This window comes from Ylistrum balloti, unplaced genomic scaffold (assembly GCF_031769215.1).
Source record: "Ylistrum balloti isolate Yb309-2 unplaced genomic scaffold, AGI_CSIRO_Ybal_v1 Utg370128, whole genome shotgun sequence".
NCBI classification, from domain to species: domain Eukaryota; kingdom Metazoa; phylum Mollusca; class Bivalvia; order Pectinida; family Pectinidae; genus Ylistrum; species Ylistrum balloti.
Window position 1 is genome coordinate 53,588 of NW_026782141.1, and position 24,504 is coordinate 78,091.

The window sequence follows — 24,504 nt, forward strand, 5'->3', positions numbered from 1 at the left end:
AGCTAGTTTCATTTTTGTAGTTAATATTTGAAAATTGCTAATAGCTGTGACTGGTGTGCACCAGCAACTTTACAACTTTGATTTAGTTAGTCTAAATAGTAGCTAGTCATGCGTTTGCTTATTTTTTCTTATTATTGAAGAAAAAAAACTGTTTTGCTTGTACTAACATCAAGATGTCTGACGTTTTTGATTCGTACCAAAAACATAAATTTGTAAATAGTTTAGAGGTTGGTTGCGTTTCACCGTCTCTCACAAGATCTTTTCATGGTAAAGGTCAAGTTGCTTTTACAATTGAAGTATCAAATAGTTTCATCAGAGAACTCCAAAATCAAAAATTGCAAAACCCAGAATTACCATATTTAGCAATTTTGAATTCTCAGATTAGCACTTTTCAGCTGTATTCAAATAGACTTGAAGAAAGGTTTCACTCACTGGCGCATAAAACATGCAGCCAGTACAAAACAGCATGTAAGAGTGGTAGCTTAAGGCAAAAATTCAATGAAAAGAAAGTGCAAGTTTCCATATTTCAATCTGAACTAAAAGATTTCAAAACATTGAATTTCACACTCTCAAAATTAGAAAAAGATAAAGTTCAGTTAGAAACTAAATGTAGATGTTTATTTGAACAACTCCAAGATGAAATAGAATCACGCTCAAAACTCACAAAAAGATTGGATAGCAAAGAATTAGAAAATTGCCAATTAAAAGAACAGATTGGTTTGTTAGAAAACCACAGAGTATCAAAAAACATAGGTAAGACTTTAGATGAAATTAAAAGCCCCACAAACAAACAAAAAAAACTAGAGACTATCAAAACCAGTTCTTCAAAAGCTCTCTGGTTTGCGGAGTCATTTGGCCTGACACCGTCTGTTCTGAAATTTAGATCGTTGACAGGTCAGCAATATTCAATAAACTTTGATCAGACAGAACCTAGCTATGACTCTCTTAGTTTGGGCGACAAAGACAACATTAGAAAACTTGTATATATTTTGGACAGATTTGCCATTAGTGACGAGGCTTATCATGAGATACGTCTCCTTTCAGAAGATCTCCCTAGCAAACATGAAATTAAATCCTGTAGAAACACAATGAATGGTGAAGTAGAGATCGACAGAACTCCTGGCAACATCCCTGGTGCTCGTGTAAGCGTTAAGCAAGAAATAGAAGGGGCCATAAGGCGTGGTTTACACAATGATTCGAAGTTGACTGTTAAATTTTCAGGGGATGGAGCTAAAGTCGGGCGGGTCACAAATTTTTTGATTTTGTCACTTTCCTTTCCAAATTCTTCATGTCCCTCAGATCAGAAAACCGTAGGAATCATAAACTGCAATGAAACGTACGATAATTTGAAAGCAACGTGTGGTCCGATTTTTCAGGAGATCAATGAGTTAAATTCAGAGGGAATTATTGTTGATGAAAAAAGGTATGATTTAGAGTTATTTTTTGGGAGCGATATGAAGTTTATCAACTTATTGACAGGGTTGGGGGCATCGACCAGTGAGTACGCCTGTCCATGGTGCAAAGTTTCAAAATCTGAACGGGGGGATACAACGAAACCATGTGATTTCTACCATTCTGCAACAATGTTTCGGACCATTGAAGAAACCAAAATATATTCAAAATCTTCAAAAAAACTGTTCGGGGTAAAAAACCATCCGCTGCTAGAAATTGAGCAACATCACATCATTCCCGATGAGCTCCATCTGCTTATGAGAGTATTTGACGTCCTATTAAGAAATCTTATAGATGACGTTAGTGTCACAAATAAGGTCATGTGGGGTCAGTTTTAATGTATGGTCAACAAAATACGGGAAAGGGGAATTAGAGTGGTTGTCACTAACTGGGGTGGATGTGAGAAAAGTTGTTCAACATATACCAGAGAAACTTTGCTTTGTTGTTCATAACAATACACTGGACAAAACCATTTGTATTTGGCGTGGGTTTTCGGAACTGCTGAGCTATCTTTGTTCGAAAGAATGTGAACTTAAGACAGCTGACTACACCTTTAGCAAATGCAAAGCATGGGCAGACTCCTTCCTCGCTTTAAGCAGAGTTAGAAAAGGGTACCAACCAGAAAACATCACCCCCTATATGCATTGTTTGCTGTACCACGTCCCCCATTTCGTGTCAAAATTCGGGTCATTAAAAAAATTTAGCGGACAAAGTGTCGAAAAAACAAATGACGACATCAAACGAATTTATCATCAAAAAACAAACAAAGTTGACCCCACTGTAGATGCCCTTAAAGTTAGAAAACGTATGGAAATGTGTAGCGAAATGCAAAGGTTGCCCAGATGTTATGAGAAAAGGAACGCTGATTACTGGGAAAGGGATATTTTTGACAGGAGAAGAAAGAAAAAAACCAAAATTTTGGAAGAAATTCAAAGCAAAACAAACATCACCGAGAAATGGGAAAAAAGTACTCTTGACGAATTAAATGAAATGTCTGTTTCGGAAATTAAGGCTAAATTAGCAGACTTAGGCATCAAAACAAAACTTCGAAAAAAAGAAAAACTGATAGATTTATTCTTGGAGAATGAACGGAGTCATATTGACTGAAATACACACTACGGTTTCAGGATCACAATGAATTTTTTTGCTGTGTCGTTATATTTATTACACTTTTTAATCGCCACCGACATAAATTTGAAACTTTGATTTATGTGTACATTTTGTATTGTATTCTTAAAGCTCTATTTATTTTCATGTATGTATTTCAACTTCATTGTTAGCATTGTACCAATGATAAAATATTTCTTGATATGACAGAAATAAAAATAAAATATATACAATAATAATAATGATTTAATGTTGTTATTCTGTAAAGGAAATAAAAGGTCAAGTATGTTTATCACAGTCTGACTTTGGTCCTATGTAAAGAATGTACAGGTAACATGATTATCCCGACTTGACCCCGATTGGGATTTAAGGTGCAGTACGAGTTATCTCCCTTAAACAGGCAAGATTGCTTAATATTTGTGATAAGACATTTGTAATTGACGTCATCTTAGAGTTACATTTAGAAATCTTACACCAGAATCAGAGTTCACGCTATTAGTCTCTGTCTCCGTATTTGCAGTCAGGAGTCTAACGTAGATGGACTCACTGTCTTCTGTAGCTAAGGATAGGGCATCACCAACAATGTCCATACTGTAAACAAACTTTCAGATACGTCAATACATAGTGAGTCCGTTCTTTGTTGAAGGCTAGGCCTTATGATCATATCTACCTTATCATTACTGATAATATGAAAGCCATTGATAAAGCGTGAATCTTTTGTAAAATTAGATAGGTCAAGATACGCTCTGTCGAGTATGATTAACAAGAGGCCAAGAGGGCCTGTATCGTTCACCTGGATCTTTATGACCACCAGTACTATATATGTGTATATGTTCCACAGTAGATGCTTAAAGTAATATGACAAATTACTCCATATGGGTTCTGTCCCTTAGTAGTCTGCCCCCTCATTTGTGCAATGTTAAATTGAGACTTTCTTATGATGTTTCCGGTTAAATATAATTGATAGCTTTCTTTTAAATCAAGGAAACAAGATGGTCAAACAATATAACAGAAAAACCCTTAGTTATAGCTGGACGGATGACCGAGGCCAGCAGAAGCTTAATTACCCCTTAGATCATCGTTTACAAACACAGATACAACATATTTGAGACTTGCATAGGTCAACAATGCAAAGGAACATAATCCTAACTCAAAACCAATAAAACGTATCATGCATATCATTAGTGATGTCACCATGGTCAGTTAAGCCCCGGTTACTGGAGGTATACAGATAGCTGTTTACTGTAGGCCTATAAACACTGCATAGCAAATGGGATCAACTTAGAACTATATATTTATGCTGTAATTATGAAGAATCTTCATTCAAAATAAAGCTCTTGCAATTCTCTTTCCGATCATGTTTCCTGTATTTCAATGTTGTGAATAGAACATAAGTAATCGGCTAACATGTAGTTTTTCACATTACTTAGCTCAATCCTCTCAGACCTCCAGGAGACTTGGCCTAATCTATTTTTTGGGAACAGTGTGACGCCACTGTGAAACGTCTTTATAATTTTGTTCAAATCATGCCAAGAAAACTCCCAGCCAAGTATGTCCCATTCATTAAGTCAGGAAGGTTCTACATATTTGTATATAAGCCTTTACAGGCCAAATATACTCAACAAAACAAGAAAGGTTAACATGTTTCCTTGGCGAATACCTGTAAATGAGTGAAAACAAAACGACGTTTGTGCAATATTAGAAAATGGTACTGTTTTACATTACAAAATCCAATGGGGTTGCCAAAATCATTCAAGCGTGAAAGTCTGTATTAGCGAAAGAGCTGCAGAAGGTTTTCTGCGACGAACTTGTATCTTCGCTTGAATTTCATAAACATTCAAACTGACAACTGTTCCTTAGATCCTTTATCATTATGCCCCGGCTGTCACAAGTACAGAGAGAAAGGGCTGTAGGCATGATCCAGGCTGGGGAGTCTCGCCGTCGAGTTGCACGGCATTTTGGTTGCAGTGTTACACTGGACCAAATTTGTTGCGACGTCACCGTAATAATCGGCGTAACTGGACCCGTGTTCACCGTCGTTGGGCCTTACGACAATGGAACAATGTTCTGTTTTCAGACGGTGATGGAAGGCGCAGAGTGTGGAGGCGACGAGGGGAGCGTTTTGCGAACTGCTGCGTCGCAGAACGGGACCGCTTTGGCGGCGGAAGTGTAATGGTTTGGGGTGGTATTTGTGGGGGGACTCGTACAAGGCTTGTTGTGTTGAATGGCAATTTAACCGGCATTCGATATCGGGACGAAATTTTACGACCAGTGGTTCTGCCATTCTTAAGACGCCATGGCGTTGGCGCCATTTTTCAACAGAATAACGCACCAGCGCACACCAGTCGCGTCAGCAGAGCTTTCTTGCAGCAGAGTAACGTACAGGTGTTAAATTCGCCATCTAAATCACCTGATTTGTCACCGATTGAGCATGTCTGGGACGTTCTTGGGCGACGCATGAGAGAACGTCAAAATCAGCCGTCAAACTTGCAGGAGCTGGCCCAAGCCTTGATTGCTGAATGGAACAACATCTCTCCTCGAATTATCCGCCGGCTTACGAGTTCCATGCGACGACGCTGCATTTCTGTTTACTTCGCAAACGGTGGCCATACCCGTTACTAATGGTGTTACCTTTGAAATTGACTCCAACGTCCTTTACAGTCGAATAAAATCAACTGAACGCAAAGTTTTATAATAAACCATGACTGCAGTTTTATCAGAATTGATCACTTACTTTATTCGTACATGATTGGTAAGGATTTATGAAGGGGTTAATTAATTAATCACAGAATAAAGTAGTGTTACCTTTCTTTTTTTGTTTAGTATATGATGGCTTTTTGGTTAATCAGAAGAAGTTGTTTAACAATTTTACCAAATTTAACCCCAATGACCTTAAATATCATTATGGGTCAAGCTATTTTTTCACACACTATATGAACCTTTTGGTCAAATATTATGATCCTAGACCTTTAGGTTAATCAGAAGTTGTTCAAAGGTTTAACACATTTGATTGTTGTGACCAAGGTAATTTCTGTTCTCAAATGTTACCGGGCACTATTGAGAACCTATTTTAGAATAATATCACTATTCTAGATGTTTGCGATAATCAGAAAATGTTTAACACATTTGACCCATGTGACCTTGAGTATGGGTCAAGGTAATTTCTTTTTGCAAACATTCTTCGACTTCATAAAAGGAACATACTGGCCAAATATAATTATTCTAAGCTTTTCGATATTTTAGAAGAAATTGTTTAAACGTTTTAACACATTTGACCCCTGGGACCTTGAAGATTGTCACAATCATTTCTTTTAGCAAACTTTGTGACCTTGAATATGGGTTAAGGTTATTTTTTTCGCAAACTTTGTTGGGCTTCATCAAAGGAACCTACCAGCCAAATATGATAACTTTCGGTATCTCAGAAGAATTTGTTTAAATAAAAAGTTGACGGACGCAGGACGGACGACGGACGCCGCGCTATGGGCAAGGTAAGCTAATAAATGGTTTTTGAAAGCTTGTTCAAAATATGAATTTCAAATCGATTTCGGAAAAAATAATCAATGGTAGGACGTTCAATTTGCATAAGAATAATATGCGTGACCCTATGATTTATTACAATTATAAATTATTATATACAATACAAGTTAAATCGAAAGGTACTACATTACTCTCTTTAAACTCATCAATTCAATATCTAAACAAGAGGCCTAGCGGCCTTGTCGATTACTTGAGATAAGCTATATTGAATAAAAACGTTAAAGGATAGTTAGCAAGTGTCATGAGACAGAAATTGTTACGTTGAATATATTAAGCCAGTGTCAATACATGCATACCATCAAAACTGTCATCCTATACTAAAAAGTTTTATAAAGTCATTTCCAGTGGGAATAACCAACGTTATGCTAAATAATGCAATTTTCTATGAAATTACAGTAAAGTCTAAAAAAACATATTCCTCCTCAGGAAGATATGTGAGACTTATTTCGGTAATTAAAGCATTTTAAGATGCTTCCATTCATTAAGAGCATTTGATGATACCATTTCTATGTCTTGAGGAGAGGAGTTTTGAAATTAGAGTCAATTTGATTCCCATTGTTCCCCCACCCCATCAGCAACTGGGGGTCAGTCAGGATCAAAATGGGCATAGCAATCAGACAGTCACCGTTCACTTCAATTCTAACCACGATTGAAATATTTCCAATGGATATTAAACAAATTTGTCTCAAAAACCTGGTTTTTCCTTTATAAACTTTAGTAAATTTTACTCCCTCCCCACGGGGAAATGTGAGACTCTGGGGCCATGAAATTCATGACTTTGATAAAGTACTTTGTGATGCTTCCATTCACGAAGAGTATTTGATTATACCATATCTGAGTCTTGAGAAGAGTTTTGAAATTAAAGTTAACTTGACTCCCTTTGGCCCCTCCCATTAGGCCCTGTGAGTCAAATTGGTTCATCTTGGGCCAGGGAAGGTTTCTGCAAAATTTCATTGAAATCGGTCAGTTGATTTAGAGACGAGGCATGAAGGGTATTAGAATAGGTCACCATAAGACTTTGTCTCTGGTGACCTAAAACAGTCATGGGAAACCTTGTTTATTTAAATAATCATGTTATATGATTTTTTTCGTTGAAGATTATATGCACGATTGGTCTATGGCTACATATACAACGAAATTTACGTGTGTACCATCTGACTCTGTGTTCGATATATAATAAATATATCATGTTCATATCAAGGCATAGCAGATCTATATACATTTTTTAACATCTCAAAGGTTTCTGGTCCAGAAAATCATATGGTATTATCTATTGATCAATGGTCTAATCTACCCTGGGAACTGCCACAACTAAAGGTCTTTTTAGAAGTTGCTTGCCACATTTCGACACAATAACAAGTCTTTAGAATCGACCAGGATATACTGCGATTGATCTACATATGCACGCCACGCTTTTCAAAATTAAATATATGTTTCGACTTCAACGAAGAGGAAACCCCATTGAATAGAGTATATACATGTATAACTCATAACGTGGTTGAATGCAGTTTGGGTTGGAAAAATTGTTTCATTATTACCATACAATAAATGATTTAATTTCGATGTGGCAAATGAAGAATAATCATTATCAATAGCAACGCATGTCAATAACTGAAGGATGTTGTAACTGAATTTTTGTTTTCATAAGAAAGCATACATTATATGTTTTTGTTGAAAGATTTCCAAACACTGCTATAAACGTCATCTTGGCCTAGATATATAAGTCGACAGATCTATTAATGGACGAAAGAATCCTTTAATTGAAATTGTTTCATTTATACCCATGATCAATATATGTACAGAAAACTTTTTATAGAACCAATGAATGACATGGTTCTGAATTGCATGTCAACACCCTCCATGAATAAAATAGTAACATGCCACAGGAAAAGCATACGGCGTTTCCACAAGACGCTTGATGGACAATGAATCATGCCTGGAGGCAGTTAAATGGTCAAACTGTTTGTCAATATTAAAGAATGAAATTAGCCACTTTTGCAAGGTACAGAAAATGTATAATGAAATTTCAAGAAAAGATTGAAAATAAATAAAATGTTGAACGGAGAGGGAGGTCATTGGAATATTGGACAGAGTGCTGTCATATTACTGAGAAACTATGCCTTGTCGATGCTTTACCAGTAACAGGAACGTTCGGTTAAATTGAACCATCGTCACTGCAGTTGCCTTTCCAAGCAAAGTCTCGGGATATTATTTTATACGTGAAGGAAACGTCGGCGTTACTGTCCAAGCACCCAAATCAATATACGTTGACGTCACTGTATATACTAAAACTCTTACGCCAGCGTCACTCCTCAACCAGAAATCGACGTAAACGCTTAATATTTGTGATAAGACATCTGAAATTGACGTCATCGTATAGTTACATCTAGAAATCTTGCACCAGAATCAGTGTTCAAGCAATTGGTCTCCGTCTCCGTATTTACAGTCAGGAGTCTTACGTAGACGGACTCCACTGTCTTCTGCAGCTAAGTATCGAGTTTTCTTGTTGACCGTGTGTCTGTTAAAGTGACCAATTACATTAGAGTAGTGTTGAGATAAGCAGTAGAACCAATAAAATGCTACATGTTTTCCAAGGTATATGCTATTATTGATTTTCGTAACATTAATAGGCGGAACTACAGTCTCCCCACAACCAATGGACATTGACACGGCGGAGTGTTTGTTTTTGTAAATTTTATGTTTATATTCGACTTGGACAGTTTTTTTATGGTCCCAAGGGAGATAACTCTAACTAGGAATGAAAGGAGTGTGTGAACATATGTCGAATGAAAGTCCTCTTGTATTAGGACACATATGTTAACTTTTCATTTGCCTTTGGTTAAATAAATATTTTTTTCTCTGAAATAAAAAAAATTGAACACTCGCTTCATACAAAAACACTTTATAACATTGTCTCGATAAACAAAGACATTTATTTATATTCACATTAGCGTATTACTTCTACAAAATGACATCTTAAGGCTGCTTGAATAACCAAAATATGTACATATAAGGGGTGATGAGGTGCAATTTTCTACATATCATGTATCCCTCCATGCATATGTATCTTGCGCCTCTCATCGGTGCCAATAATTTGTACCCCATCTTTTCGTTGTACATATAGACTGAAGTAAATGTCGTTCAGATCTATATGTTATATAACAACAGTGATTGATATTATGGTTGTATTTGAAATGTTCCTGTCATTTAATAAATGACCATTTGACAACATTTCTTTTCCCTGTTGTTTTTCGTTGATAAGGTAGCAGTAAACAGTTAATTTGCATTTTTCCTGAAATTATTTGTCATGTTTGAGATATACAGGTATTGCAGATTGGTTATGAAAAATACATCATTACATGTATATATATTTATAAACTGTATAACAATTACATTAACAGTAGAGAGATGAAATTTGTGTAAAAAAAAAATTCCTCTGATTTCTGACATTTGATTGTCATGGTTACCTACTGAAAAAATGCTAAAAATGCAAAAATACTGCTAATTCCAACCCAACACTACAACTTTCTAGGAGAAATTTAATTCTAAACACCTATCTTACAATCAAAAACACTGTCATGGTAACAAAGTACTTACATTTCAGCAAATTCCAACTCGGAAATTCTTCATAACATGACCACATGTAAACACTATGAAAATTTCACTTCCTGTAAAGTAACTAGTAATCTCCAACACAAAGCTAAAATATTATCCTGAAAAAAATGAAACCCCACATTGTCCACTTTAACATGACAGGACCAATTTTAGCAAGGATTTTTTTTTTCATTTTTAATTAAAACCTTTATAATGGGGTAATCTAATGAGCAAAAAAATCACCCATGGCCACACCGAGAAACTGTGTACTGCTACCTAAGACATGTACAACAAATAACAAGCTGCAGTCTCTGAACTGGGTTACCATGCTAACACAAATATACATATGATGATAAGTATAGTATAATACATATTACCGCGTGTGTATTACCTGATGTGAATACTTAAAGCATCACCTCAAGTATATCAAGGTGATGAGAGTATAGATCAATAACTTTTATTATAAAAAAATTAATCACAATACGAGTGATGGATTAACTTTATCAAAACGAATAAAAAACTTAACAATTGTAACTGCAGTAGATTAGCAGTAAAGAAATAATCAACAAAACAAATAATGATAAAAACATAAAAAAAAATAATAGCTTAGCATTTCATAATTATAAATACCATAAACATCGGGGTTGGAGAGCAGAAGTGGGGATATAGGATTGTCATATAGTGTTAACAAATAAAGTATAATATTTATATTGTAGCCAGGTCCATATTACAGGAAAGTTCCATCCATGTTCATTAAACACATTACAAAGCAGGTAATTTCGTCTTCGTTCTCTGCTAAATGAACACTGAAGAACCAACATGGCATGTTGCAACATTGCTTGCCTCCACTTTATATATGACCCTGGATGTTGTCAGGACGTTAAGCCACTAAATATTACTGGATATATTAAATGATATGGTATAGAAGATGTTATGTGAATGAAGAGTGGTCGTTAAAATCTCAATTAAAAATATCACAGATAACTGACTTTTTTATTGCGTAATATGTTTACATTTTGTATATAAAAAGAAATAATGTCTATAATTTTTAATTGTTATTCATCTATTAAAAAGACCAGTCAGTTGAAACGTGTTTATTTTTATCATTTTTTTCCTTTGTTTTTTTTTTTATTTTACTTGTTTGTGTTTTTTCTTTTTTTTTTTCTTTTTTTCCCCTTATTTTTGTTTTGTTTTTTGTGGTTTTTTTCTCTTATATTTGATTTTTTGTTTTTTTTCCCTATTATCCTTTTTTGTCTTGTGTCTTTCATTATTTATTTTAATATTTTTTGGTTTGATTTTTGTTAAGGTTTTGTTTTCTATTTTACTATCTTATTATTATGCTCATTTTGTTTTTGCTTTCTCTTTTTTTTTTTTTTTTTTTTCTGTTTGTTTTTTTTTTTTTTTTTTCTGTTTGTTTTTTTTATTAACTTTTTGTTTTGTTTTGTTTTTTGTTTTTTAACTGAAAGTTAAAAACTGGACAGCCTGTACAAGCCAAAATAGTTCGAATAATACAGGTGATACATGAAAGAACTGTTGGACACCTTGACGAACAGTTCATCACCTCTGCGGAGTTTGAATGTGCCACACAAGAAGCTGGTGTAGAAGCCACTTGACTGCTTTCCTCCACCGTATTTATTCATCATCATAATGGTTGCTCCGGTTTCCGGAAGCAAGTAATGCTCACGTAATAGCATATGGTACACTTGAGCATTCAGATCCGATGCAGGTGCTTGTAATGTCACTGAAGAGTAGATGAAGTACAGACCGTGTTCAATGACTTTGATGCTCCGTTTTTCCGGGTCGTAAGTCAACAGGTGACTAGTCATTGACAAGTTGTGGTAGTCACGTCCATCCCAAGGAATCCTGGGAGCTAGTGGTGGACAAGATAAAAAGATAAGATCAATTGAGGTATTTCATATGAAATATAATAGAAAACATGTATTGATATACATCTATACAAATGATATATAGATAAGACTGGAAACCATCTTAACGCTCACTCTAATTAAACGCAGCGGATGTATGATAAAAAAGGATAAGCTTGGATATTAAGTTTCGATTCGATTTATGAAAGGAGCACTGGTATGTTTAAGTACATGTGTTGTGAGAGTCATGCATTTTTGATCTATGAAATGTTCAGTTCATATCCTTAGGGGTAATGTCACTACATTGGATATACAGACTGTATATGCATAATAATTGAAAATATATTATTGGTATGCTCTGTTGTTCCCACTTACCTATCTGAATTAGAAAGGTTCTGGGGTTTGATAAGTAATTGATAAATAATTCAATACTTTGAATATTTCATTTCTTTATTAGTCATGTAATAAATAAAATAAATAAAATCACCTGTATGATATTACATCTTTAGAAACAATTAACTTCGGAAATATACTGCATACTCTCAATATATATACAAGAAATTATCATATTGCAAAGAACAGTGTTCACAAAACATATATTACCTATTCAAAATTAATTAGTGTTTGTGTATACGACAATGCTTGGTCAATTAGAAGAACCTCAATGGAACATACATTAACAGAGTCCAGCACAATACAAAGCAATATGATATGTGCACTCATGCACATATTTTACCCTCCAAATATGGCGAGCAATAGGCTTTGCATTGTCGTAGTGCTCATATTGAAATTCAATAATTGGTTGTTGCACAACATTCTGAGGAAGCTGACGACAGGTATATGTTATTGATTGTATTACGTCATAATGTTGTTACCAAAACATTAAAGTAATCGCCTGAAGATAGCCAGAGACACGGCTTGAAAACGCGATAATCAAGTTTATTTGCCGTGTTGGCCTTTTGTGTTTATATATATATACCTGTTATTATATATATATTTGTGCATTGTGTCGACAATGACTAGATATCAAATATAAAGTCATAACGTATAGGTTAGTAATTTTCCACTCAGACAAAGTATTCTGCTTCTCTTGTTTCCCATCCACAGTGCTTTGTCTCGTGTATCTGAAAAATCACGATAGCGAGTTAAATCAACTTTTGTTCAGGAACTACTTTTCAAAAGTGTTATGTATAAGAATATACGACAGTGTAGGAAAATGTGTTTTGAAGAATGTAAGAAAACATTGTGCTATTGTATCATTTTTATGTTTAGATTTTACATTTTAAAATATTTATTAATACCAAGGTTTATATTTACTTTCTCTCTTAGCAGTGACATACAGCTACGCATTAATTGTCGCGTAAAGGTCACAAAATAAAACGGCTTGTTGCTATGAAAATATCTTATATCCGTAAGGCATTAACGTGTCACCATTAAACGGTATAAAGAATGGTAGTTGTGTGTCTAGACCTCCTGTGCACTTTAAGACCTTGTGTGAATCAAATAATGCAGAGTTGTGTAAGTTTGTCTCTTTATTTTTTTACTCATCAACTGTCATTCTTTTCCGACTGATTAAGAATGCATTTATCTGTAAAGTAAATGTTAGAGGAGTCCAATATCCATTCGTAGAAGATTACTAACGCGTAGATTGGTGAGAGTGATTTGGTGCCAACACCTGATTAATATAATCCCGTTTATCCCTGAACACTATCATATCATGACAGTTTATTGATGTGTCGAGAACAGATGGAAGTAAAGAATACATGTATTACATAACTTATAAAGAACATGTTAGTAAGAACATATAAAGAAAACTTCAAATGATATGCGAACTGTCAATAAATCAGTGTATGGAAAAGACATTTTCAGCCATAATTGTAAAAACATAAACAAAACCTATCATTTCAATATTCCAATTAATACTCTTGAGTCACTGAGTGTGTAAAACTTCACATAAATTAAAGTTTAAGATTTATAATTATATTTGTCTTTAATTGTTTCATTATAATCATTATTGTTAGTTCCACTATAACATCCATTACTGTCATACACTGTATAAAGTAACTTGAAAATATTAAAAAAAATCTTTGAACAATGTTTATTTACCTTTTTTAAGGATTTTGAACTGCTTAAAACGATCTTGGTTTACGACTGCAGATCATCCATGTAAAGCCAACGCAATTACAGGCAACGTATTGGGAACACCGCTGTGTATCCATCTAAAAAATTCTAATTAACAAAATACGATGACGTCGTTCAATACTTTTCATTAATTAGATCTATTAGTAATTTGATCGTGCGTGACTTGGTTAAGAAATCTCTTGTTTCTCTGGTATTCACTAGCTTCACCAAATTGAAGGTAACATTTAAATGAAGCGATATAGAAGATTCCACATGGAATGCTATTCGCTCATCTTCAGGCGTAAAATAATGTACCTTACCCATGTGCAAGACTTTTTAGGGGAAATTCTAAAAAACTAAATGAACAGCCGTCTCAGCATAGAATAACGCTGAAGACAATAAACGGTCTTTTTGTGTAGCTTTCGCTAATGGCGAAGGATACATCCACGTGCTCATTGCAGAAAATGGATCATGGAGCGTCCAGCATACGTGACCGTCAACGCAATGATCCAAATAGAAGCTGCAAGAATAGTTACAGGTGCTACTAAATTGTCAAGTATTAGTTTATTGTTAAAAAATGTGGGTTGGGAAAAACTTTCTAAAAGACGAGATCAATGTATCATACGAAAACTCCATTTTACCTGTCCAATCTAATTCCAAGTAAGGTATCAGATACCCATTTACTATTAATTAATTGCAGGACTCAGTTTTATAAAACATCATTTTTTAATTCTGCAGTACATTTATGGAATTTTTTACCAATCAATATTCGCGAAAATCCGTCTGTCAGGATAATTAAAAGATTTTTACAAAAATATAATGTAATTATTCCTCACTATTTTAATATTGGCAGTAGAAACCTTCAAATTTTGCATACACGATTGCGGCTGAAATGAAGTAATCTCAAACAATATTTATACTTAAGATATCTGGAAGAAAGTCCATTTTGTTCATGCGGGTTTGTAGAAAGTACCCACCATTTTTATTGTCTTGTGCTAATTATAACATAATTCGACAAAAACTTTACGTCAGCTAGATATTACTCTAACTGAAAAAACTCTATTATGGGGAAACGATGTTTACTCTAAACAGAAAAAAGAACAAATATTCTTGACCGTGCAAAATTATTCAAGCTCAGTAAACGTTTTACCTAATGTTTTTGGTCCTTTAGTTCTTAATACCATACTGCACATCATGTATTGTTTCATAGATCTGAAAGCAGCTTTCTAAGGTAACCTTTTTTACATACCAATGAATTAAGGTGCCACTACTTAAGTTACAAATTACATTTTGTAATTCTATCCACCACATGTGCGTAAGTTTATAGATATTATTGTTATGTGTAAATATTACTTTTTCGTCCAATGTCGATGTTAGGTGTTCCAGTTCCGATTTATATTTGTCTTTTTATGTACATGGGAAAGGAATTAATATAAGCTTAAAGCTTGTTTTCCCATCCCAAAAGATTAAATGTACCTGTCTGTGTTTAAATACTAATTATTGAATAAATATTGTTTAAACTAATGATTATGTTCGGTTCGAGAGCACATTTCCTTCTATTTTTACTTACTAAAATGGCTCCCTTTTTCGATACTGACCATATAAGTTAACCATGCTGATTGTAAAAGAGATCCCACAGGGATCTTGGTTCCGACAATTACTTGATTTCTATTTGTTCTTTAAAAGTTTGATCTTTTCCCTTTTTTTATCTTCTCTCCTCTGTTGTTTCTCTAATAGATACGAAATTTGAACATTCCTTTGCAGAAATAGCAGAATAATTTAGCTGGCAAACATCATGATAGTCACATTTCAATCATTTTGATAACGGACGTAGGGTTAATAAGCCATATATTAGAAAATGTTGTCCGGAGTAGGCAAAACAGTAAATTATAATTCAGGACTTTTTTTGTATCACTGAAATTTACCCCAAAATAAGGAGCCATTTTAACATTGCAAAATTGGTGGAACCTAGAAACAAACAATAATAATTACATAATCAGACATCTAAATAAACACACGTGTTAACTTTATACATATTACTGACCGCGAAATAACTTAAGTGTTCGTGATTTTTGGCATCGACAATTTTCGAAAGCATTTTATCACTACTTCAAAAAACGTTTGATAAAGCGCCTCCTTTTGTAACTATAGAAAAATCGCCAACTCGAGAGGAGGAAGTACCATACACAACAATCACTTGTTGTGTAACCTCTATATGTTTCATTCATAGCTTTGTTTGCGAGCTTCGAGAGTGTGAAACGTGTCTTTAATTAACAAAAGAATTGAAGGATTTATTTATAGTTAATTAAGATCCAGTCCGCATCACCATTAATGTTATATTTTAGAATCTTACTCTTTTACTATCTTCTAATCGATGTCTTAATCCCATTATGCCCTACGCGGTGCAGGACTCATAATAGACAGTGATATAGTTAATACGTATCGCACCAGACATCAAAGTAATGTTTTAAGTTCACACGCACATGGCAAAATTAACATCAACATCGAATTTCAAAAAGTGATATCCATGTGATACCAAATTTATATTGCAAGAAATAACATTGTCTAAATCATTCAAAAAGTACCATCCATCTGAACAGTTTTCATGATTTGTTTTAAAAGACGATTTAACTCATCGATGGAACGATGGAACTGGTTACGGCAATAATACGGAAAATGTACTATTATGGTTATTTATCGTTGACAGTTTTCAGTTGGACACTAGAATTCAGATTCCTTGATTGATTCTGTCCATTAATGTTCACGACTAATATAGATTCTTTAAAATGTGTTTTAATATCCATGATAAAGATATTATATAAAGCAGATAGCAGGAAATAACCTTATCAATTGTTTTCTACTATTAATGCATGTACAAAGTATTTGATAAAGTACCATTTTCATTCCCCATTTCCAAAACTGAAGAAAGAAAAATGTGTAAGAAAAAAAAAGAATTTTGGCTCCGTCATCTAGCACCTTAAGTCCAGGTGTATGATTTACTCACCGCCTAAATAGGCCTTGAAAACAATAAATCAAATACAGGTATCGTCAATTTATGTGGAAACGTGTATTCCACAAAATAAAGCTCGGACGGAAGGTACGGGGCTCATCTCTGTTGCCGAGAGGAGTAACTTATAGACAATAGAAACAGCTCTTAAAAGTGAAAATTTTGAAGCATAATAAGTGGATTTAATGACTCAGTTCCCTTAAAGAAACTCCTCGTTTTACCAACTGTTTTTTATAAAGGAACAGTCTGGCCAAGTTCTGTAACGCAAAATTCCTGGAACATTAAGCTCAAAATCAAACCTTCTCGGGCTTGTTTCATAAAATCTCACAGAAAATGAAAATTTACCTCAGATCCTGTATATATATAATACATATATATATTCAATGCTGTAAAAATTATATCAAAAATACATTTTACAGAATGTAATTAGTGAAGTCCTAAAACAGTTAAGACTTTATAAGAAATGAGATGGAAATTTCATAGTTAATTTTCATTTGGTATGACGAAAAATCGATAGCGTCACGAGTGGATATCGATTTGTCATTTATGTGATTATAAATGATCGACCTACCAGTTTCATTGGAGTGTTTCAGAATGTCGTTGTCAAGGAACAAGTGCGCAGCAATTTCTCTCTTTTTCCAAAATGATAGTGGCTTAGGCTTGGACGGGGCCTTTGTCGTCTGTTCTGAACCTCCAACATAACCAGCAACCGGTCCAACAGCTATTAACAAAGTAAAAATAGGCTCCGGTGAGTTCGAACCTTTGAATGTATCTGCCATGTTGTCATACCATATAGGGTCTTCATGAATTTGCTTCATATATACATATATACATATAGGTGATATTGTTTAAGTCGTAATGACTTTTTTGTTAATAACATTTGTTCATGTCCTGATTAAAATATACTTTGAATGATTGTAATTGGGAATGTTATTTTTCGAACTTTTTATACGAATTAACACAATCATAACGTTCACTGTATTTTACTTAATTTTTAAACCAACTTGAAAAGCATATGTTTCCTGTCGTACCTTTAATACTTCACTGTAGTATCTATAGCACCGGGCATTAGAGGATTAGGCGTGCGTAACTGTGTCCTTAATACTTGCATGCATATCGTGAAGAGGAAATTAATAATCAATTGAATGTTTACATTATTTATATGCGGAAATATTTACTCAATATTCTCCATAAAGTCTTTATGATTTTTGTGAGCTGTGATTTTTTGTTTTGTTATGAAAAGGCAAAACGGCTTATATATGGTGTTTTGCAAATTGAAAGTTTAATATTTCAATGCTACCTTCGTCCGAATCTTTTTCTTCGTCATTTGCTTCTGAATTCGTATCTGTATTGGTTGAAATATTCTTCACGTTTCTGTAATATTCGTTGACTATCTGCAATACGGCACAAGAGAATGAATTACCATATATACACATAAAAACACAAATACATAGATATACCTTTATAAAATGTTAAACACCTACTGAAGCATAACAAAGGACATTTGTGTAGACACTGGTTAGTATGTATTCTATTTAAACGTTCAACACGCATCCTGAAGCAGGGAATCATTTAATCTGATACGCCCTATTACATTTCACACAGTTCTACAGTTACAAGAGGCCCTGAGTCCTTCACGGTCACCTGAGTTGAACTTTATCGTAAAGGACAAGCACAAACTCAACAAAAATGTCTTATTTAATATATAGCATACAGATTTAAGTCTGCAGATTACTGTTTGTAGCAAGTGTGGATTTAATGTACACTGCAGAAATTTGAACAAATCCAACTCTAAGAGTCCTGCACTGAAATTTTCAAAACATCGAACTTCCCTGACAAGGAAATTTTAGAATGTTTTGAATATGAATACAAATACTCAAACATTTCCTGGTGGATGTCCCATGTTATGGCATGAGTGAATATTTCATGATTTCTAATGGTTTTATGACCAAATCAAACAAAAGATGATATTACATCAGCCCATGCTATTTTTATTGTCTTCACCTGGGTGCTAGCAAAGGTTCATGTTAAATACTAACTGAAATGTGTAACGCTGATTGGTCAAAACGAAAACGTGCAGCTGTCAACCAGGACGTCTGTTTGAATATTTCATTGATTTTTTAACCTGCTTTCATATAATTGTCAAGCGATGTGTGTATGTAATCACCTTACAGAAAATTAAAAAAAAATAGTTTTGATATTGTTATCATGTAATGTTTATACTACGATAGGCTGACGTAGCGTATATGATGCAGATATATGATATGATATGACAACATCTGATATATCGATTGTACACCGCATCTGTCGGACATGATTAATATTTTTAGCTCTCTGAAAATTTTCAGCGAATGATTAATTCATTGTTAACATCACTTTGTTAAAATGGGTATGTGAACAGATCATTCCTGTAACAGTAAGTAACGTTACAGGGAAAACTTTTTAGTGTTAAGTGATACATACCTTGATTTTCAATTAACATTAATCGAAACATATGCAAAGCTAACTTCAGACATGGTCTAACCAGCAGGTAGGGGTTATAAAGCCCGCTCGGTAAACCCAGTAAAAGACAGTACTGTTAGTGTTAGTTCTCGTAAATATCTACATAAGTTCATGTAGATAATTGTCAAATATAAAAACATACGTCAGTTTTATTGTCAAATTTAAAACAGTGACTGTCTAAATATTTGCTAATCAGTTGTGCCTTTAGTAATATAGCTGATTAATCGTTATATACTAGCATTGTTAATTAACATAACTTCTTCTAAGTTCACTGGCCAATTCTTTTGTATACAAAAGACAAAGACGAGTTTAAGGTGAGATTACAGCGCAATAGGGAAGAAAAAATTAGGAAAACCAAAAAATGATTTATAAAGATTCTATTTTATGCTAGAAAAGAATCATAAACTGATGCAAACAGGAAAGATATTAAAAGGTTACACCTGTATGTATTTTTGAAAGTATTCGTAAAGATTTTAGTTTTACATAGATCCGATATGTGAATGACGAGGATCTATCCGTTGTAAACTCGTTTAAAACTGGCGCCGTTTATATATACACACACACATTCATACCGTGACCTAGTTAGTAATACAAAACAACAATCTGGGTAATCGCCTTTAACAAAACATACACTTACCAACAAGAACAGTTTCTTCAGATTGCCCACGTCTTGCATGCAACACATGTTTGTTTTCTTGTCCAGTTTTATGATATCGCCGAAGTCATTCTCTGTAATGTTTCTACCGATCTCTGCACACGGGAAGCACAGAGAATTTATAGGTTCAGGTTCAATAACAGTGCTTTTCTGAGCAACATGCTGAGCTGACATCTGCTGACTCGAGCCGGCTATATCCTGGTCAGAACTCTGACATTGTGTAGACCGCACAATTAAAATGCAGATGATACCAAATTGAATTAATGCAACACTTAGAAGTAGTACGAGATACACATTTTTCCTAGGTTTGTTGCAAAGCAAAAGATGTTTCCTGGCATCTTCGCTTAAAGAGTCGTATTTAATTTGTCCGTCATCAAATTTAAATTCCTGTCGTGTACTCATTATTTAGTATATGGCAGGATAATTCAGACCATCTACCGCTGTGTACTTGCATAAGTTTTCTGGCAGCGTTTGTTGTTAGCTACCGATGCTACGGACTTTCCAGATTAGGTGTTTCCCCAATTTTGAGAACGTTACATGCGCATGCGCAGTGAACTACATTTTAACTTGAGATTTTATACCGCTCCGCTCGAGTGAACAATTTTTTAACTAGAGATTTTATACCGGCATTTCAGAAAAAAAAATAGTTTTATCGTTTTGTAGATAAAAATTCCAACAAATTGATAAAACTTTGACAAACTTGAATTAAAAGTTAGTTGTGTCATGGAAGTTAGATGAAAATGGCAAATAATTTCAGTTCAGTTATGCTGTGTCTTTATGTACATTTTAATCAATGGAAATCCCGTAATTAACATCTCGAGTTACTACTCTGTGCATGTTTTATGTCCATACACGTATGTTTCACATTGTGTGTTTTTTTTTTTTTTTTTCTTTTATATTGATATGTTTTGTCGTAATAATAGCTCCTCTAAGCTAATATTGACTTTGTTATATATTGTATTGTATTGCCGAAACTGGCCAATCACACGAATAACATGAAGACTCGTAATCCATTTTTCTACCCGACAGGACGTGTTTTCAATTTAAATTCTTTTCACATTATCTATGCAAATAGTGAGTGATACCACTTTGTTGCAGGTAACGAATACCTAATTAATGGTGTCTGTGAGGTGTGCATGAAACTTGTTATTACAAGTATACTTACAATTATTCCTCCTCCAACAATTGTGTGTGGGGGGATGGGAGGTGTGTGTGTGTGTGTGTGTGTGTGTGATAACCAATATCTTTTAAATTTCCTGGGCAAAGAGGCTCATGAGGTAGTATAAATAATCAAACATTTGATGGGGATGGGCACAATTTGACAACTAATGATCAATATTTCTTCATGAAGAAAACACAAATATAATAGTTGATAAAAACAAAAAAAAAATGATAAAGGAATGAATGCATATTCAATTCTGATCTCTCCAAATTTCACACTCCAATATGATAAAAAAATTTAAAGTATTCCCTCTCCACATATGAAAGTCAGATATTGCAAAAGGTCTTGTATCTAAAAGTCATATGTTTTCAGTCAAATGATAATATCATAAGGAACTATTCTGGTATGTTTCATTTCTTTGTATTAGGTAGTTAACCTTTCCATGTCTTCAATTGTAAGCATTGCTTTGATGTGTAGCAAATCTATCACTTCTCTTGTCCTCAAAACATATTTTTTAAAAATGACACTGAATTATCTACCCGGGGCAATTACGTCATCTGTAATTGGTTTAGTGTATGTGTTTATTTATGCCGGATGTCATAATTATCTACCTGTCTATGTGTCAATATGGACAATGCTCATCTCCGTTTGATATATATATATATATATAGCTATATTGCCTCCCAGCAAAGGTACAGCACTGAGGGTTACCGAGGGTAACTAAAGCACTCTACCATTCCCATCTTAGGCCTTATTTATTTTACAGATCATGACTTCCACCTCTACACTGTTTCGAAATACCGAGACACATGGACTCGATTATCAACACCTGATAAACTTTTTATCATATCGTGATTAAAAAAACAACGTTTAGAATAACAGCCAATCATTACAAACGAACTTTGAACTTTCTGTTTTGTGTCCTATCTGACCATTTATGAAAATAACGTTATGCCTTTCACATCCGTGTTGAAGAACACTTATTTAAAAAAAGATATCTTGACGACGACCCTTTAAATCAATACAATAGATCCCAGCGCAGAATATTTGCATCTTACAGCGTATAATCTTTAGATCTATTTTTCCCGCTCTTAATTCTTGTGTTGACATACACACATAAAACGAATCATGCTGTGTCTTGTTCAAAATTTGTTTGATAAATAGCTATTTTCACTTACACATAAATTCTAGCTAATCTTATTCGGATCTCGGAAACCCGAACGACAGTAAATTGTGCAAGTCCGATTATTTGTTATATCTACAACAGTGTGTAGACGTGTACAGGCCTCGTGTGTTAATATAATGATTATGTCATAAATATTCGTCCTTGGCCTCTGCACAATCATGTCTGAATGCTCGAGGGTATCTTTGTTTGTAGTACAATTTACAGACGGGATAAGAACGTAAACACAAACAAAATAAAGAGGTCTTGAATAAGAAACTGTAGTTAAATACTTAGAAAATACATGTATTTTGATCATTCAAAAATTGCAATCGTTATCAGATAGTGTGTGTATCTGTGTTCACTAATCTCTCAACCAAGCGCGTGCAACACATCAGGGGTCTTTACCCTTATCAGGATTGTGCAGATCAATGGCCATTAAACATGCCATAGATAAATAACATTACCAATGGCTTAGGCGCTGGTGAATGCCCTAGCGTGTTTGTTTTGAATATATCTTATATAATACAGCATTATGTATTGACAGTGTGTTTGATGTGCTATATTTAGTGTACAGGTCATGAGCAGTTTTACCGTGTGTATTCATCGTGGTATTATACCCTTCACCTATATTTTCTGTTGATAATGATATCAACGTCCATGCTTTTCCAGGTTATGTTTACACACATATATAAGACCTGCGGTCACTGGCCGAAGGTCACCTAGCCCAGTAGAACATAAAATCCACAAATTGATACTGAAAAAAAACTCACACAAACAGACTACATAGACCACTTTTAAAACAAATATCACAAGGAAGTTAATTCTTGTTAATAAACACACAACACCTACAAACTACTTAACTACAAGGCCCAACGCCCTGATTAGGTTACACTTAAATGGGAACATCAGGGTGCAACGGTCATGTTCTGGTGATCACCCGGGTAGGTAGGACAATGGGGATACACAGCTCTCGATAAATCTTTATACAAGGCAGTTTATAACAACAACAACAACCGTACACCAGTAACCACGACTCTGAAACAACAACAAGAATCCACAAAGTGCACAACAACAACAATACCGTTCAGTAAATTACCAATAAAAATATACAACACCAAAAACAAATACACTCATTCTAAACACATACTAACAAAAACGGAAGACAAGGACCCCATCCACCACCGGAAGTCCAGACAGCTCATAGAGATTAATCACTTGGCCAAGGAGTCGTCTCCAAATTTCAGACCAATCAATCCCCAGACGACTCCACCCATGGGGAGAGCACCCTGATAACGTCGCAAAAGAATCGACTCCAGTCGGTTGGACAATGCACGGCAACGGGCAGAGTCATGGAGACGAAAAACAACCACCATCATTATCACCATCATCTGGCCGAAGGTCTTTTCCTATTTCGCTGCACTAGGAAGTGGTTGACCACGTAATTTATCTTTTTTGTAATCTGGACCTCGCTGCACTTGCCGATAAGGAATTGCCGCCGTAACAGGGGACCTGGGACGAGTATACCGCTGAGGCATTGGCATGGAGCAGAATACGTCGAGGAACGTCAGGCAAGAGACGTCGGCATAGTTGCCGACCTAAGTGGTGCCCGGAAATTCCGTAACGGCGAGGCAGCGACGGCGGCCGCACTTACTAGATGTGAAGGATCATTTAGTTAATACATGTGTATATATGTGTAAATAAATATCATCCTTCATCATACTGTTTCACGTCTGCGGAAAAGAACCAGAGAAAAATGATACATGTTTATCGATGATTATGAGTTATTCCTGAAACTTGTGTGAGGTCAGGCTTTCATAAATCAATATTACAGTAGGACTGATATTTTGTATCACAGTTTAGATTTCAGTTATGACCATCTGTTCTCTAATAGTGACAGTAACAGGCCTGTAATACCACTGCCTCATTATAACATGCCAAAAACACTTGCAATACAGAAGAAAGTACTGCCTCTTAGATGTGGCACCGATACAAACTCCTGAAAGGACCACCTATCAAAGAATGTGTTTTCTATATACATCTTTCTGTGTATTGCACAGGTCCGAATTTCAGTAAAGACCAGTTTTAAACAATACGCAATTCTTAAGGCAAAGTTCCGTTCAAGATACAAGGTTGTTCTGGCGTTGTTAGACCGTCGGAGACTTGTCTTATTCGTACGTCGACTCTGCGTTCTGTGCAGTTTCTGTCTAACCTTATTCCTATTACTGAAGGTCATCGAAGCATATTTATTACAAGCAATTAAATGAATGAATAGTGATCTAACCTACATGATATCATTCATGTATTTTTTTATAATCACGTAAAATGAAGCTATGTTAA

The 24,504-nt window shown here is 34.7% G+C and overlaps 1 protein-coding gene across 1 annotated transcript; it reads right to left on the reverse strand.

Moving 5' to 3' along the window:
• Positions 1-11,156: 11,156 nt before the first annotated feature.
• LOC132550553 (uncharacterized) lies at positions 11,157-20,301 on the reverse strand. Its single transcript, XM_060214641.1, has 4 exons — positions 19,823-20,301; positions 17,984-18,077; positions 17,255-17,404; positions 11,157-11,560 (listed from the first exon to the last, which is right to left on the reverse strand). Exons 1-4 carry the CDS (start codon positions 20,240-20,242, stop codon positions 11,157-11,159), a joined length of 1,068 nt encoding a protein of 355 aa, XP_060070624.1. The 5' UTR covers positions 20,243-20,301.
• Between the last annotated feature and the right edge of the window lie 4,203 nt (positions 20,302-24,504).